Genomic DNA, 18,193 nt, shown 5'->3' on the forward strand with positions numbered 1-18,193 from the left:
CATTAGTGCTACTAATTGGTCGATTGAGAGAGAGAAAGAGAAAGACACTAAAGACAGAGACAGAGAAAAGTGATATAGAAAGACAAAGGAAACACAATGACTGAGAGATAGTCATTCACACAGACAGTCAGACAGACAGGAAGAGAGTGAATGGGTGAGTGTAAGAGAGAGAGATAGAGAGTGAGACAGGCAAGAAGAGAGTGAATGAGAGAATGAGCGAGAGAGAGAGAGAGAGAGAGAGAGAGAGAGAGAGAGAGAGAGAGAGAGAGAGAGAGAGAGAGAGAAACAGGAAGAGACTGTGATAGAATGAATGAGAGAGAAAGAGAAAGAGAGAGAGAGAGAGAGAGAGAGAGAGAGAGAGAGAGACAGACAGACAGACAGACAGACAGGAAAAGAGTGAATAAGAGAATGAGTGAATGACAGAAAAAGAGAGAAAGAGAGAGAGAGAGAGAGAGAGAAACAGGAAGAGACTGAGAGAATGAATGAGAGAGAGAGAGAAAAACAGGAAGAGACTGTGAGAGAATGAATGAGAGAGAGAGAGAGAGAAAAAGAGAGAGAGAGAGAGAGAGAAAGAGAGAGAGAGAGAGAGAGAGAGAGAGAGAGAGAGAGAGAGAGAGAGATAGACAGGCAGGAGAAAAGACAGAGAGATGGCAGAGACAGAGACAGTATGTGAAGGAAAGAAAGAAGAAGAGAGAGAGAAGAGGAGAGAGAGTAATTACTTCAAAGTCAATTATATCCGCTGCAGCAGTGCTTCTCTCTTTCTCGCTCATCTTCCTCCTTCAGGTAAAGGCGCTGATGTGTCAGAGATGAATCTTATTATGTGCTGGAAGAACACCAGAGACAACACTGGGGGGAGGAGGAGGAGGAGGATACTGCACTGATTGGACAGGAAATCAACAGCAGGGCGTTCTGGCTAGCAGTGCTGCCTAACAACCACCAGAACCTTAATAGCTACACTTTTGTAAAGTAAACTTTTTATAAAAGCTGAATTTGAAAAACACACACTGAGATGCCATTTTTTTCCCTGTCTACACAAATTGGCCATTTTATCAGAAACACCTGCCCTACAAGTGCACTGTGTAGTTTTACACCTCTTCCCATTCATCATTGAAACAGGACCACCAGAGGACCACCGCTGACCAGTTATTGTTTGGGCGTGGAGCAATCTCAACACAGTAGTGAATGGGACATGGTGGACAGCGTGAATGATCCACACACCCAAATCTGGTTCATAGATCTGGTCCATAGTGTTGTCATCCCTCTTTTGTTTTTGCATGTTATTTTAGTAATTTTACTAACTGTTTAATTCTGCTTACCTCGAGAATCACTGTTGTCTTATTAACTCTCTGAATAGTTTAAAGAGTGTAGTACATTCACATATTATGGCAATTCCATCTTAAACATGCTTGTAAAAAAGCCTGTAACCCTGAAGTGACATTTTTTACTTCTCTGTTGCAGTGTTGATCTTCAGCCATGTGGATCCACAAGGTAATCAGTTCTGCTAGTATATTTACTGATGTCATAAAGATGCAAAAGATCAGACAGAGTCAAAGAAAAAGCCAGTTTACTCTTTATTAGTAAACTATTCTGATGCAGTTAGGGGCACATGTAAGCGTGCAGACATTAGGATGAATCCTGTGGTCTTCTGTGGTGTGGGATCCAGTTCATCATGGGAAAGCAGGGTGTGTGGCAGTGGCAGGGGTGCACTCAAGACAGTCATGTCTAAGTCTTTGAACTTCTTGCCAATCAAGGCCAGCGCTTTATCTACCTGCTGCTTGGTACCTTTTATACGGCAGATCCCAAACTCTTGAGTGTGGGGCAGGTTTTTAACGTAGACCTCTGCACCTGAGCTCTGCTTCAGAAACCTCACAAACCATTTTCGTTTGCCAGTCAATCGACCGACTAGATGATTTGGAACCTCTATCTCCCAGACAATCAGCTCCGAACTCTGTGATGAGCCGGCCTGGCTGGCACTCTGCTGGCCGTGTCCTGTCCCCAAGGTGGAGCAGCTGTCAACTGAATCCATATGGTCCACATCTGAAGCTACTGCATAGTCAGCCTCAGCATCACTGGTTCCATTCCGGAGGCTTGTCCCACACACGGCAGCCACAGGCTCTCTAGTCAGCGATGGCTCTTCTGTCCCTGTTAAATCGGAACTGTCCTGTTGTCCATCTTCCTTTTCCTCGGAATATCTGGAGATCCCTGACATCTGAATACGGTCCTCTTTAAGGTCAGGCACAGCTGAGGACAAACCTGTGCTAAGGAGAAAGCCCTCGCTGCTGATGCCATCTTCTGTCTGGCATGTGCCGCATTCAGAGTCTTCCATTTCGGTTATGGCCTCCGCAGCCTGGAGTCTGAAATCTGTGTGACTTTGAGAAGTCGCATGCAGGTCCACATCAATGGTTTCCTGGCCATAGAAAGTGGGTTTGCTGCTACTAACTTCCTCAGAGGTTTCGTCAAGTGTCACCTCTATGATCTCCTCGATGATGACATCGGCATCCAGGAGTTGAAGTTCCTTCAAGTTGTTTCTGGTCGTAGCTGACCAGATAAAGTGGTTCTGGGGCTTTACGGAAGCATCTGAAACAGGTGTGCTGGCAAAGAGGGGAAATGAAGCAAGCACTATAGGACTCTCTGGGCCAAGAGAGTGATCCAGCACGGAAAGAGCAGATTGATCCACAGCTGTGGTTGTAGAGAAGGACAAGTCATCTTTGAAAAAGGAAAGGCTGTCCATTGGAACATCCTCAGCAAAAGGCGCAGCCAGTATATCACCAGCTACCTCTTCCTCAGTGTCTGGGAGCTCTGCTTTAGCCAGCTCCACAGCTGAGGATACAGTAAGAGCAACTTCCTGTGTGTCAGCCGTTTGATCCTGAGGCTGTGTGGTTGTGTCCAGCTCGTCCCTTGTAGGCAGGTGGCTTGACTCAGTGCTCACAGCAGCTGCCTCTGGTCTGTTATGGTGAGAACATGTCTCTACTCCATTTGATGGGGTTGAGGTTGGGACTGGGGGATTCTGCCTGATAGTCTCAGGCCTACCCTGTTGGGAGTCTCTAGTTGTACTGATGCGGGAGGGAGTGCCCATCATTTCAATAGGTGAGCAACCTGGTTCTCCTGCGGAGGTTTTTGTTGCTGGCGCATGAACCTGCACTATGACCTCCTGTTCAGCAGGCAGTGGCAGGGGTGCACACAAGGCGGTCATGTCCAAGTCCTTGAACTTCTTGCCCATCAAGGCCAGCGCTTTATCTACCTGCTGCTTGGTACCTTTTATACGGCAGATCCCAAACTCTTGAGTGTGGGGCAGGTTTTTAACGTAGACCTCTGCACCTGAGCTCTGCTTCAGAAACCTCACAAACCATCTCCGTTTGCCAATCAATCGACCGACTAGATGATTTGGAACCTCTATCTCCCAGACAATCAGCTCCGAACTCTGTGATGAGCCGGCCTGGCCGGCACTCTGCTGGCCATATCCTGTCCCCAAGGTGGAGCAGCTGTCCACTAAATCCATACTGTCCACATCTGAAGCTACGGCATGGTCAGCCTCTGCTACACTGGTTCCGTTCCGGAGGCCTGTCCCACACATGGAAGCCACAGGCTCTGTAGTCAGCGATGGCTCTTCCATCCCTGTTAAATCTGAACTGTCCCGTAGTCCATCTTCAGTTTCCTCAGAATATCTGAAGATCCCTGACATCTGAATACGGTCCTCTTTAAGGTCAGGCACAGCTGAGGACAAACCTGTGCTAAGGAGAAAGCCCTCGCTGCTAATGCCATCTTCTGACTGGCATGTGCTGCATTCAGAGTCTTCCATTTCGGTTATGGCCTTCGCAGCCTGAAGCTTGGGAAGTTCCAGGGTCAATTCCAACTGTCCCTGAGAGGACAACAAACACTCAGCCTCAGGAGTGAGGCAGCCATTGGCGACCTCTTTCACAATATTTGCTGCCTGCTGCTGAATGTCATCTGTGTGACTTTGGGAAGAGTATCCCACATGAGATGCATGGAAGTCCTCATCCCTCGTGGTTTCCTTGACATAAAAAGTAGGTGTGGTGCTGCTAGCTGCCTCAAAGGTTTCACGACTGCTCACCACCATGACTTCCTGTTGGGCCATGGAAAGGACCTCAGTAATAAAGCCAGCGGCAAAGCGCTGAAGTTCCTCCATGTTGTCGCTGGTCTCATTGTGCTTCGATTCTACAGAAGCATCTGGGAAAGGTGTGCTGGCAGAGACGGGAAATGAAGCAGACACCATAGAGCTCTCTGGGCCAAGAGAGTGATCAAGTGCAGCCTGAGCACATTGATCCACAGCTGTGGTTGGATTGGAGGGGACGTCATCCTCGGTGCAGTGAAGACTTTCTTTAACCAAGTCCACTTGGATATTGTCAGCAATAGGCACAGCCAATACGTTGCCATGCTCTGGGACTTCTGCTTTAGCCAGCTCCACACCAGAGGATACAGTAGGCGCAACTCCCTCAGTGTCAGGTTCCTGTTTGCCGGTTGTTTGATCCTGAGGCTGCGTGGCTGGGTCCTGCTCGTCTCCAGTAGGCAGGTGGCTTGACTCGGTGCTTACAGCAGTTGGACTTACCTCACTGTCGAGGCAGGTGATTTGTGTTTTCTTCCGTGAGGTGTACCACCACCAGCAGCCTACGAGTGCTAGCACACCAGGAATGGTGTACGGGATGAAGGACCGAAACATCATGAGCATCTTCTGTTATCCCTTGCTACTGCTCCGGTTTAACTGTTTTCAGCATCTTTCTGCGATGAACGTTTGGCAAATAATGCCTTTCCTCGTCCAATGCTGCCTGACTCTCAAACACTTCACCCACTACTAAAGAACAATTTGCACTACATTAAAATGCCCGTCGCTGACATCACTGCCTTTATGACACAGTATGGGCTTATGACATAAATACATTCTATTGCTATGTAGCCTACATCAGTCATGCTGTGCTTTTACATAGTGTAGAAAAACCTGAACAACTGTCAGTCAAGCATGTATCTGGGTCCCTTTATAGGAAAGAAACCATTAAAGGTGGAAGATGTAGAATTTATTATAGTCCTGGCCAAAGCTGCACTGTCAGAGGAGACTGCTTAAAAAGAAAATTCCCTTTTCTTCCCCTGCCATCACCTCCTCCGCTTTGGAAGACTGTTTAAACTTTGTTAGCATAAATTATATATATATATATATAACTTTGAATGGATGTCAATGGAAATTTTCCAAGTCATTTAGAGTATACTAAATACATATACATATACATATACACAGTACAGATACAGATACTTTACAGGGTTTAAACCATGGAGAAAACTTTAAATGGACAAAAACATTAATAAAATGATTTATAATTACACAATAATTTGTTTTTATGTTACTTTATGTTTATGTTTTTTTAAGTTATTAATGAAATGCTTAGCTACTGTTGTCACCAGATATTTTTATGTAAAAAAAAAAAATCACATTTACACACTGTTCTGGAGAATGACAACCCTCCCTTTAGTGCGCCATGGTAACAACACTGAGACAACAACACTGAGACAAAACAGAGCTGAACAACAAGCCAGTCCCCCTTCAAAGTTTCATAAGTTATATATATATATATTACACACACACTCCAAAATTGTGGACCCAGCCCACTAGCGAAAACCTTAATCAAAGCTGGCAAAGCGGTAAAACGCAAGGACGATGGTGACTTTGGGAGAATATTGTGTTGTTGATATTGCAGAGCAGAACACCCCCACAGACTAGTCTACTCGGCACATGACGTAGGCTAAAAGCTAACACTAGCCTGTGGCTTTTTATCATCTCTTTGCGCCGTCATCTGATCCCTTGAAAACAAACTGGACTACCTCAGCTGATTACCGACCTGGAGCTAAACACACATCAGCTCATTTTTACTGGTTAGACTTGAAACAGTCAAAACCAGGGAAGCAAGTGTGTGCTAGGCTAAAAGCTAAAACCTCACTTCAGTCTCTTCATCGCTTGCTTACAGCACATCACACTGAGAGGACGCGACCATAGGCCTCAACACTATCCGGTAGCCGGTTGTAATGTTGTGTAATAATTTTTTATATTAGGAAAATCCACTTGTTTAATTCTGAATGTAATATAACAGGGTTGTAAATAGACTTAAATAGACTCACCCAAACCAAAGTTGCATACTTGCTATTTATACAGTAATGAACGACTTAATACATGCATTCCTTTGCACCTGGTAGGTGGGTGTTTCTGATAAAATGGCCGTTGTGTAAAATGGTCAAGGTAATATCAGGTACTACCCACTAATATGTAGTCAGGAGCATGTATCTCCAGATGTGTTCTATTTCTGTTATGGATTTCCATCTGGGGTTTTTGCGAATTAATGATGTGTCATAATCATATAATGCCAAGGCTGAAACAGACGAAAGTTACACACCATATGGATACAGACAACAACTGGCAGACGTTACATTCTCTATTCCCAGTATTCTCTGAAGCATGCAAGCGGGAAAGAAGCTATTTTTGCTATGAGACCCACTGCAGTGTAGAGTACTTATGCAGTGTTCATGACAAGTCTAAAACTATCTGAGTGAGTGAAATCCACTTGAACAGCTCTGGAACATGTACTTCCCACCTGGGACTTTTTCCTACTCCAAACCTTCCACTTTCTTCCCGGAAGCATTCATGCAACTGAAGCTGTTTAAGGCTAGAAAAAAATGAACACTTTTAGTATATGAATTTTTTAAATTAGAACTTTCTATTAAGTGGATGTAGGTCACTGTGCTTAGCAAAATCATAGAGAAATAGCATATCACACACAAATAGAAACTTCTATATTTAATGTTCTGTGAGTGCTGTGGTGTTGAAATGGTATTATGTAATGGCTACTTTGAGCCTTATGTCAGAGCTCTTGAGAAAGCATTGCTTCCTAAGTGGGAATTATCAGGTGGAGTGGCACTCGAATCTTTCCCACTTGGAGGTTGGATATCTTCCAGGTTCTACTTGGCCAAGAAAGCAGTATGAGCTTCTCAGAAGCTCCAGGTTTTCCGTGTTAAACTCCCGTGGCTTTACCTCTTTCTGCTGGCCCAGAAGAAGCTGCCATTACTGCCATTTAATCAGCCTTCCTCTGTGAATCTCTGTGAAACCTCACAAATTGTGTTCCATTTACATGATATGTGATGAACTTGACCCATAATATAGATATGGTCACATATGATAGTTATTGTGGTATAGTCAGAATTCATTTTGAACAACCCATGAGAAAAAAAAAAGTTACATTTCACTTGTTTTAACATTTCTCTGGTTCAAACAAAGCCAAAAACTATGCTTTACTAGCTTTACTGATCAAACCGGAGATCTGAGACCATAAAAAAACAGTGCATCCAACAAGAATGAAAGCCTTGTACATCTTTTATAAAGCAATATGAAGATAAGAATAAGAATGTGTTGATTCTACACACTGATCCGTTTTACTGTGTGCAGCGTTATCATGCACGCATTCTTCTGGGAGTAGGTTTGAACCAATGAGAAACAATTAATTCAGGCCATTTAAACTTTTCTATTTAGTTTTATTTAATACATTAACAACATTCCCACCTTCCCCTTGGACTGCAAAGAGCACTTGCATACAGATGACTCTGTGCATGCAGTAATAAAGAAAACAGTAAACCTTAACGGCTACTCTAAATAAACATAATCTTGTGTTATTGCTAAGAAAGCTCTGTTCATGCTGTTCTCCAGATCTATCCTGACAGGATCTGGTATATGGCTGGATGACAAACTTACATTAAAACTGAATATTAATAAACTATTCTGTAAATGTGGGCAGATGCTCTTTTTCCACGGGGCTTCTGTCTCCTGCCTCTATCTTCTAGGAAAATAATAGTGGAAGCAACACTACTATCCTCCATGCTCTATAATGACGTAATTTGTAAACATGTATCTTCCATTACCCAATCTATTACTTATTGAGATTCATTTCTGGCAAACTCTACAGTTCACACAACTGCAAACTGTAGAAAAGAAGGCTGGTCCTCATTAGCAGCACGAAGGGAAACTCATTGGCATGTTTTTATTTAAACACTTTCCTGCCGTATTCCAGTTTATATTTCCTCTAAAAACAATACTTATCAAACCGGCTGCAGTGACTGAATCTTCCATGAGGTGCCAAGAGTTTTAGTGAGTTGGGACAATCTTCTTTTGATTCCATTGCACCAGCAAGCTGGAATTTTATATTTGTATCTATTTGCAGCTATAATTTTTATAGCTTCTCTTCTCAGTAACTTTACCGGAGAAGGAACAACCTTTTGAACTTTGAGTAGACGTCAGGGTATAAAGATTTTATGCTAATACATTTTAGAGCACTTCCTTTGGTCCATTCCTCATTAAATTCTGATACAACACAAAGAACAACTGCCAGATTTACATTGTCAAATAGAAAAATGACAATAATGCACATACAAGGTTTTTGTGGAATAGCAATGTTCTACTATTATCAGTGTATTACAGGCCCTTCACCAGACTCTCAACCCCCTTTTTTCTTTCCTTCTCGCTCTCCCATGTCCTGGACTGCCCACTGCTGTCTGCCTGATGCTGGTGTGAGTCTGTTTGTGGCTGTTAAAAATTGTAAAAGAACTAACAGCAGTTAAAAACTTTACAGATAAATAACTCCTACATTAACCTGACTGTTAGAGTTATAGTTATTTGTTCTTTCTTGTTATTTCTTCTTTGTCTCTGTCCTTTATTAAGTACTAATTATGTAAAGCTGCTTTGTGACAACAGTTGTAAAAAGCGCTATACAAATAAATCTGACTTGACTTAAAGGTTAATCTTCTATGTAGCCTGAGGTCATTACTGACAGCACATGTCTTTTGTGAAAATAAACTGTCTCTATGTATTTAGCTTTAACTCTTGTGCTTTCTTAAGGATCAGAAATGTCCCACCTTTATGTTTAACAGCAAAGAATGATCTTTTTTTTCAGCTTAAAATTAAATGACTTTACCTAGAGTGCCTTCATGTTTATACGTCCCTGAAAGCTGTACACCACAAGGGTAAACAGACCACCATTAGATCATTTTTGACCCTTAGGACAAGGGGAGCATGCAGTATATGACAACTACACAAGGGTTAACAGTGTAATTCTAATAATAAATGTTTTTAAAAATGTACATCAAATTTGGAAAACAAACACATGTATCTGTCACACCGAGTCTGAAACTGACAGACTACAACGACCCTGCATATTTTTTTTAATGAGAGCTGGCTCTACCTTCTACATTCAAAATCAGGCTGGCCAATCAGAGCACAGTTGTCATGGTGGCAGACCAATCAAATGAGCATCAAGATGGTCAATACAAAAGCTTATATGACAAGCTGCAACAGGCGGGCTATAAAAATGCAGTGGTTGAAGATGTATGGCAGGGCAGAGCTAAAAGGCTGGGGAACCGCAAACTATAGCTTCCCTCACTAATGAGCAGTCTTGTGGAGGAGGGAAATTAAAGAGAGTAATTGTGGACAGGGAGCAGAGCAAAGGAAAGAGTGGAAATCAATGAGAGCTGTAGAGTTTGTAGCTCTGAAGGCAAATAAATGCATCAAACCTGATGTGACTGTTCCACTCTTCCACTTTTTACATTCTACTGCACGTGTAACCCACTACAAATGACAAAGTCCTTTCCCCCCTAAAGTAGATGTTTAGTCAGGTCCATAAGTATTTGGACAGTGTCAATTTGTGTAACTGTGCATCACCACATTGGATTTGAAATGAAGCAATCACAATATGACTGAAGTACAGACTTTCTGCTTTAGTTCAAAGTTCTTAACTAAACTATGATGCAAACCACTAGCAACACCAATGAAATTAAAAGGTCAGATTAGACTGACTGATCGAAAACAAAACAAAAAAAGACTCGGGGGGGGGGGGGGGGGGGGAAATCACCCTAAACAATTTTTAAAGGAGTAAACAGAAAAACATAAATTGCATGTCCATAATCACAAAAATATTTAGCTAGCTATTTCTAACAAAATCTCTTATATTTTGTGCAGTTCGACCAGCGAGCACATGATCTTCAGCATCCTTGCAGTGCTGGCATTCTGCCATTGTGGCCAGAGTTCCCTTTGTTATGTGAGGCTTGAAATGCCTCATTACAGCAATCATCTCCTGTTTTGACCACAGTGTTCTTGTCCTCTTCCTGTGGTTTTTAGTGTCTGCTGAAATATGATCATTGAGTCAAAAAACAAAAAAAAAATTGATTCTAATGATAAAATAAAGACTACGAAGAATAGAAGATACAAAAGTTAATAAATACAGTACCTCCAACAGCACAATCCTTGTGGGTCTTCTGCATCTCTATAAAAACAGGAAATTAATTAATCCGCATCAGAAAGCTGTAATATGAAAGCTGTACATGCACTTCATAAAACAATTACAGCAGAACATCAGAGGTTTCCAGTTACCCAATTAATGTGTTTATATAAACTTGGGTAATCAGATAATGAATTTAATGAATTTTATACAATACTACAACATTTGGACTTTAAATTCAGTGGTTTATTATTTTATCATTATTTTATTATAAGTTTTTCTGCATTGTAGATTAATTCTAAAGTTATTCAAACTATAAAGAAAAACATTAAATTATTTAGTAAACAAAAAAAAATGTTAAACCAGAATGTTTTATATTTTTTAAAGTAGGCACCTCTTGCTTGGATGACAGCTTTGCACATTTTGGTATATTTTGGCATTTTCTCAGTCAGCTTCATGAGGTGGTTAGCTGGAATGGCTTTCAATTTACTGTTGTGTCTGGTCAAGAGTTAATTACTTGATAACTGCCGACTATAGACACAAACATAGACTATATAACACAAAAGAATATTATTAGTCACACTGACCTTTACACCTCAGACCAACCCATTTGAGTGATGAAAAGGGTCCAACACATGCGACACATTGGTTCATGCTTGATGCAGTTGCAAGGACTATCTTATGTTGACAGTTCTGTTAAAAAGTAACATCACACTCTTAGAAAATATTAAGATAAAGAGACTTAAGGTCTTAAATTATGCACTCCAAAATAAGTAGATTGAACATTGTAGGTCAATAGCTAAAACAGTCCACAGATCTTGCTCAATGGCTGCAGAGTTATATAAAGGAAGACATCCATGCCAATATTTATTCAAAGTATTAAAACAATATTCACTTCAAAACTGTTTGTTCTCATAAATCATGGCACAAGCAGATTTTGAGGGCAAGACAATTTCTTCCAGTGTAAGCCAAATAAAAACACTAAACCTTCCATAAGCATTTTACATCTTGTTCAATGTGGTGCATGTTAAACACAATTTGACAAAAAAATAAATAAAACTATCTGGCTCAATGTGGTGGCCTCTCAATATGATCAGGCTGGAAACTGTAAGCACATCAATTGAAAAATATTACAGGTCTCAGTCCCTCATGCCCCAATTGGTCCTGTATAGTATATACAAAACATTAATATTTTTGACAAAATGGTTGGTATTGTAGGATGAATGCTTAATGTGGGACTGAAAAGGTGCCAATAAACTACTAAACAGGTTGTAATAAAAGATTCATAAAACATACCTGTTCCATCTCTTTGACTGCAGGCAAGGCAGGCACTGTATTGCTGTTGAAAGGTCTTTTCTTGGGAAAAGCCTAACAGTTACAGGAACAAATTTCACATGTATCATTGCTTTGTTTCAATGCTATGTGGTTCTGTGTTGTCCATTTGATGAAGTTATGTAAATTATGTGCAAGACTGTCTAGGACATGAACTAGAGCTTAAGAAAAAGAAGTCCCTCGAGACCATAATTTTGTCATTTACTACACACACAGGCTGATCTCAATATGCACTGAAAATCCTCTGCAGAGCCCCTGTAAAGCATAGTGTCCTTATAAAACAGGTCTGGACCTTACACACCCTAGAACACACCAACTCCCAGTAAACACTGCAGTCCTAGTAAGTACTGAAGTCCTTATATAGAAGGTTTTTGTCACACATGTTGATACACACAAACTTTGTACACAGGAATCTAACTATCAGCAAACCCCATGCCCTTGTCCTTGTTGAACACACTGTACTCAAAGGACAGGTCTTGGTCATATACAGCTGAAATACACAGACTAAATTCAGCAGACAATGGCTGCAAGGTTTTCTAATTGAATTAAGTTCACATCTCCCAACGTACCTCAAATGTGTTGGGCATCTGGTTCTTGCGGCTGCAGTTGGTCTCATTTACTGTTTGGAAATAATAGCCAATGCAAGCAATTCCATTAAAAGAGACAAATAATTAACAAAGGATTTCATTGTTGTTATCAGACATAATATTCCTCCTCAAGGCTAAACATAATCAGAAGTACAGTGGGGAAAAAAAGTATTTAGTCAGTGACCAATCGTGCAAGTTCTCCCTCTTAAAAAGATGAGAGGCGCCTGTAATTGATATCATGGGTAGACCTCAACTATGAGAGACAAAATGAGAAAAAAAATCCAGAAAGTACATAGTCTGATTTTTAAAGAATTTATTTGCAAATAATGGTGGAAAATAAGTATTTGGTCAATAACAAAAGTTCATCTCAATACTTTGTTATATATCCTTTGTTGGAAATGACAGAGGTCAAACGTTTTCTTTAAGTCTTCACAAGGTTGACACACCGTTGCTGGTAGGTTGGCCCATTCCTCCGTGCAGATCTCTTCTAGAGCAGTGATGTTTTGGGGCTGTCGGCGGGCAACACGGACTTTCAACTCCCTCCAAAGGTTTTCTATGGGGTTGAGATCTGGAGACTGGCTAGGCCACTCCAGGACCTTGAAATGCTTCTTACGAAGCCACTCCTTTGTTGCCCTGGCAGTGTGCTTGGGATCATTGTCATGCTGAAAGACCCAGCCACGTTTCATCTTCAATGCCCTTGCTGATGGAAGGAGGTTTGCACTCAAAATCTCACAATACATGGCCCCATTCATTCTTTCATGTACACGGACCAGTCGTCCTAGTCCCTTTGCAGAGAAACAGCCCCAAAGCATGATGTTGCCACCTCATGCTTCACAGTTGGTATGGTGTTCTTTGGATGCAACTCAGCATCACTGCTTCACTCTCCTCCAAACACAACAAGTTGTGTTTGTACCAAACAGTTCTACTTTGGCTTCATTTGACCATAAGACATTCTCCCAATACTCTTCCGGAACATCCAAATGCTCTCTAGCAAACTTCAGACGCGCCCGGATATGTACTGGCTTAAGCAGGGGAACACGTCTGGCACTGCAAGAGTCCCTGGCGGCGTAGTGTTACTGACTGTAGCCTTTGTAACGTTGGTCCCAGCTTTCTGCAGTTCATTTACAAGGTCCCCCAGTGTGGTTCTGGGATTTTTGCTCAAAGTTCTTGTGATCATTTTGACCCCACAGGCTGAGATCTTGCGTGGAGCCCCTGATTGAGGGAGATTAGCAGTGGTCTTGTAGATCTCCCATTTTCTGATTAATGCTCCCACAGTAGATTTCTTCACACCAAGCTGCTTGCCTATTGCAGATCCAGTCTTCCCAGCCTAGTGCAGGTCTACAATTTTGTTTCTGTGTCCTTCGACAGCTCTTTGGTCTTCACCATAGTGGAGTTTGGACAACTGAGGTTGTGGGCAGGTCTTTTATACTGTTAACAAGTTCAAACAGGTGCCATTAATACAGGTAATGAGTGGAGGACAGAGAAGCCTCTTAAAGAAGAAGTTACAGGTCTGTGACAGACAGAAATCTTGCTTGTTTGTAGGTGACCAAATACTTATCTTCCACCATTATTTGCAAATAAATTCTTTAAAAATCAGACAATGTGATTTTTTTTTCTCATTTGGTCTCATAGTTGAGGTCTACCTATGATGTCAATTACAAGCCTCTCTCATCTTTAAGTGGGAGAACTTGCACAATTGGTGACTGACTAAATACTTTTTTCCCCCCACTGTACAGTCATTGGTAAAATCCTTTATTTGAATTTCAACACTGATGGACTTCTTATTTCATCACAATAACGTCAGCCAGTGAAGTTTGATGCAAGTTCGAAAATGAACGATGCATTAGCAACAGCACCTCAATGGGTTACCTAGAAAGCACAGATCTTACAAAACAATTATTTGACATTTATTGTTTTTTGAAAGTATGTTTTTATGCTCTTACATTTTCTATATATCAGTGTCATAACATTAAAATGACAATAATATTGTTTATCACTAACATTTCTGAGACAGTATATCGTCCACAAAATATAGTTCTTGTGGCTGACCTACTGGGCCCATACATCTGGAAATACAGGCACCAATTTTTGCACAATTTCTTTAACTTACCCCTTCTTCTCCTTCGTTTGGAACCTGTGAATTTTTGTTGCTGGGACTGTTGCTGGTCCATCATGGCCAGGATTGGACTGGTTGTGACCAGAATTCAGTCATGTTCTAAAAACAACAACAACAACAACAACAACAACAATAACAATCTAGTAGGAATTTCTCAGGAACAGCCTAACAGTTACAGGAACAAAATTGTTCCTGTAAAAAAAAGGAATTTCACATGTATCATTGCTTTGTTTCAATGCTATGTGGTTCTGTGTTGTCCATTTGATTTAGTTGTTTAAAAAATTATGTGCAAGACTGTCTAGGACATGAACTAGAGCTTAAGAAAAAGAAGTCCCTCGAGACCATAATTTTGTCATTTACTACACACACAGGCTGATCTCAATATGCACTGAAAATCCTCTGTAAAGCATAGTGTCCTTATAAAACAGGTCTGGACCTTACACACCCTAGAACACACCAACTCCCAGTAAACACTGCAGTCCTAGTAGGTCTTCAGTCTTCAGATAAAGACTAAATTAATCAGAGCAACATACCATTATTATTTTAATCTGCATTTGTGAACTTTTTGTTTGCAATGTACATTTGTGTTATAATACCTTGCATCTCCATGGCCATTCAGAGTCACTGTAGTTGTGTGTGATCTCTTCTCCAGTACTTCTGCTTCTTGTTGCAAACAAACACAGATGAGTTATTTTCCCTCTGTTGAGATTGTTCTCATTTTGCTGTTTGGGTTAAGATGGTCATCATTCCCAAGTCTCCGGAGAAAGTCATCTTCCAGAGAAGCATCCACACTAATAATGTGAATAAATCAGAACATTTTAGAATTAGGAAAAAAAACAAACAAACAAAAAAAAAAACCTTCACAAATGACCACACTGGCATGTTCTTACATATCATACCTAGCAAATGTAGAATGTAAAATTTTACGTACCAAAAGGGTTTTCCATTGTAGCGAAATTCAAACATTAATACTTTTAGAGCATCATGATATATTTTCTGTCTCTTTTCAGATTCATGTTGGCTTAATAGTTCCCTTCTGTACTCCAATAGAAAATCTCTCTTATCAAAAGGTACACAGCTGAACACCCCACGTCCTGCAAAAAAAGAGAATATGTTAAGCTAACATTTCACAATACCTTTTTCTGAATTTTTTACATCAAATCCATCCTTGTCTTTACAAACAGATGTAAAATATACAGACTCATCTTTTGGATTTACTTTTTTCCTTTGCAGATTCATGGCTGCCATCTTACATAAGGGCTCTCCTGTGCCTAGCAAAAAAAGAAATCTGTTTTTATTTCATTTTCATCATAAAGGTTTTTAAATAGTTTATTCAATTTATTCATTGATGTTAATATTCATTTAATTTCATGTAGTCTATTTGATCTTTTAATACAGCTAATGATTTGACACCTCTGCATTTTTAACAAGCCATGAACTCTCTCTGACATGTGATGACCAGAAGAGATGTAATACCCAAAAGAGAAAATGCAGGGCAAACTAGCACTCACCCAGTCATTGTATACCCAATAAACAACAAAGAATATGTAAACTAGCACTCACACCCCCATACACCGAGACCAGCTAGCACCTAGCTAAAGTAGCACTCACCCAGCCATTTAACCCTATAAACAGACCAGCTAGCACCTAGCTAAAGTAGCACTCACCCAGCCATTTAACCCCATACACAGACCAGCTAGCACCTAGCTAAAGTAGCACTCACCCAGCCATTTAACCCCATACACAGAGACCAGCTAGCACCTAGCTAAAGTAGCGCTCACCCAACCATTTAACCCCCATACACAGACCAGCTAGCACCTAGCTAAAGTAGCACCCACCCAGCCATTTAACCCCATACACAGAGACCAGCTAGCACCTAGCTAAAGTAGCACCCACCCAGCCATTTAACCCCATAAACAGAGACCAGCTAGCACCTAGCTAAAGTAGCACCCACCCAGCCATTTAACCCCATACACAGAGACCAGCTAGCACCTAGCTAAAGTAGCACTCACCCAGCCATTTAACCCCTATAAACAGAGACCAGCTAGCACCTAGCTAAAGTAGCACCCACCCAGCCATTTAACCCCATACACAGAGACCAGCTAGCACCTAGCTAAAGTAGCACCCACCCAGCCATTTAACCCCATACACAGAGACCAGCTAGCACCTGGCTAAAGTAGCACTCACCCAGCCATTTAACCCCATACACAGAGACCAGCTAGCACCTAGCTAAAGTAGCACTCACCCAGCCATTTAACCCCATACACAGACCAGCTAGCACCTAGCTAAAGTAGCACTCACCCAGCCATTTAACCCCATAAACAGAGACCAGCTAGCACCTAGCTAAAGTAGCACTCACCCAGCCATTTAACCCCATAAACAGAGACCAGCTAGCACCTAGCTAAAGTAGCACTCACCCAGCCATTTAACCCCATACACAGAGACCAGCTAGCACCTAGCTAAAGTAGCACTCACCCAGCCATTTAACCCCATACACAGAGACCAGCTAGCACCTAGCTAAAGTAGCACCCACCCAGCCATTTAACCCCATACACAGAGACCAGCTAGCGCTAGCTAAAGTAGCACTCGCTTAGCCATTTAACCCCATACACAGACCAGCTAGCACCTAGCTAAAGTAGCACTCACCCAGCCATTTAACCCCATACACAGAGACCAGCTAGCACCTAGCTAAAGTAGCACTAACCCAGCCATTTAACCCCATACACAGAGACCAGCTAGCACCTAGCTAAAGTAGCACCCACCCAGCCATTTAACCCCATACACAGAGACCAGCTAGCACCTAGCTAAAGTAGCACCCACCCAGCCATTTAACCCCATACACAGAGACCAGCTAGCACCTAGCTAAAGTAGCACTCACCCAGCCATTTAACCCCATACACAGACCAGCTAGCACCTAGCTAAAGTAGCACTAACCCAGCCATTTAACCCCATACACAGACCAGCTAGCGCTAGCTAAAGTAGCACCCACCCAGCCATTTAACCCCATACACAGAGACCAGCTAGCGCTAGCTAAAGTAGCACTCGCTTAGCCAAATTAATCCCCCTGTCTCAGACTTCATACAGAAACGAATTAGTCATTAATGCAGTAAAATGTGCTCTGTGAAAATGTTGATATGTTTAGAGTAAATCTGTTTACCTGAATTTCCAGTCCGCTTGGATGAGCTTGCGCTGCGCTGAGTCCCTGCTGTGGTAAAATTCCACTCATGACGATGCAACGCTGATTGATGTAGCTCTCAGCCAATTAGCGCTCAAGAAGCCAATCTGAAGCCCAGCCAATCAGGAGTTGCAAATCTTAACAGAGGCCACACAGGTGCTGTTACCACACCAGACTACAGGGGCGCTAGACCAAATTAACACTGTGTTAAGCAGTTTGGGGGGTTTTATGGTGTAAAAGGACATGGCGCCAAAATTTGAACAGGAGTTTCATGCACTTAGATAAGTGCATCTACATCGGCCCTGTCCTCATAAACCCAAATGTCCTCCTAATGTCGGTGCGTAGTCAGGTGAAATGTCCCCACAGACCACAAAAACCAACGCACATACACACACACACATATATATACACACACACACACACACACACACACACACACACACACCAATGGAAACCTTGCCTAATACCAGGTGTGGGCTAAAGGGGTATAAATCCCCCCAGCATTGAGCTGTGCAGCAGTGGAATCTGGAACCTGGAATGATGGATGGTGCTCCATCCAATACTTTTGGGATGAGTTGGGGAGTTGGGGATGAGCTGGGGTGGTAATCATTCAACATCCTGACCTTACTAACACTTTTGTCATGAACAAAGATCTTAATATATATTTTAAAACATTTTAAAACTCTGTTCCTTCTTTGTAAATCACAAGTTTATCCAAAAGCTT

General features: G+C 41.6%; 1 protein-coding gene across 1 annotated transcript; it reads right to left on the reverse strand.

Annotated features, from left to right (window-relative positions):
* Nucleotides 1-1,582: 1,582 nt before the first annotated feature.
* Nucleotides 1,583-4,687, reverse strand: LOC140557082 (uncharacterized). Its single transcript, XM_072681216.1, has one exon. The coding sequence runs from the start codon at nt 4,685-4,687 to the stop codon at nt 1,583-1,585; it is 3,105 nt and encodes a 1,034-aa protein (XP_072537317.1).
* Nucleotides 4,688-18,193: the final 13,506 nt, after the last annotated feature.

This window comes from Salminus brasiliensis, chromosome 6 (genome assembly GCF_030463535.1).
Source record: "Salminus brasiliensis chromosome 6, fSalBra1.hap2, whole genome shotgun sequence".
NCBI classification, from domain to species: Eukaryota; Metazoa; Chordata; class Actinopteri; order Characiformes; family Bryconidae; genus Salminus; species Salminus brasiliensis.

Excerpts from the sequence above, each read along its gene's own strand:
- LOC140557082 (XM_072681216.1), bottom strand. The coding sequence starts at position 4,687 with ATGCTCATGATGTTTCGGTCCTTCATCCCGTACACCATTCCTGGTGTG.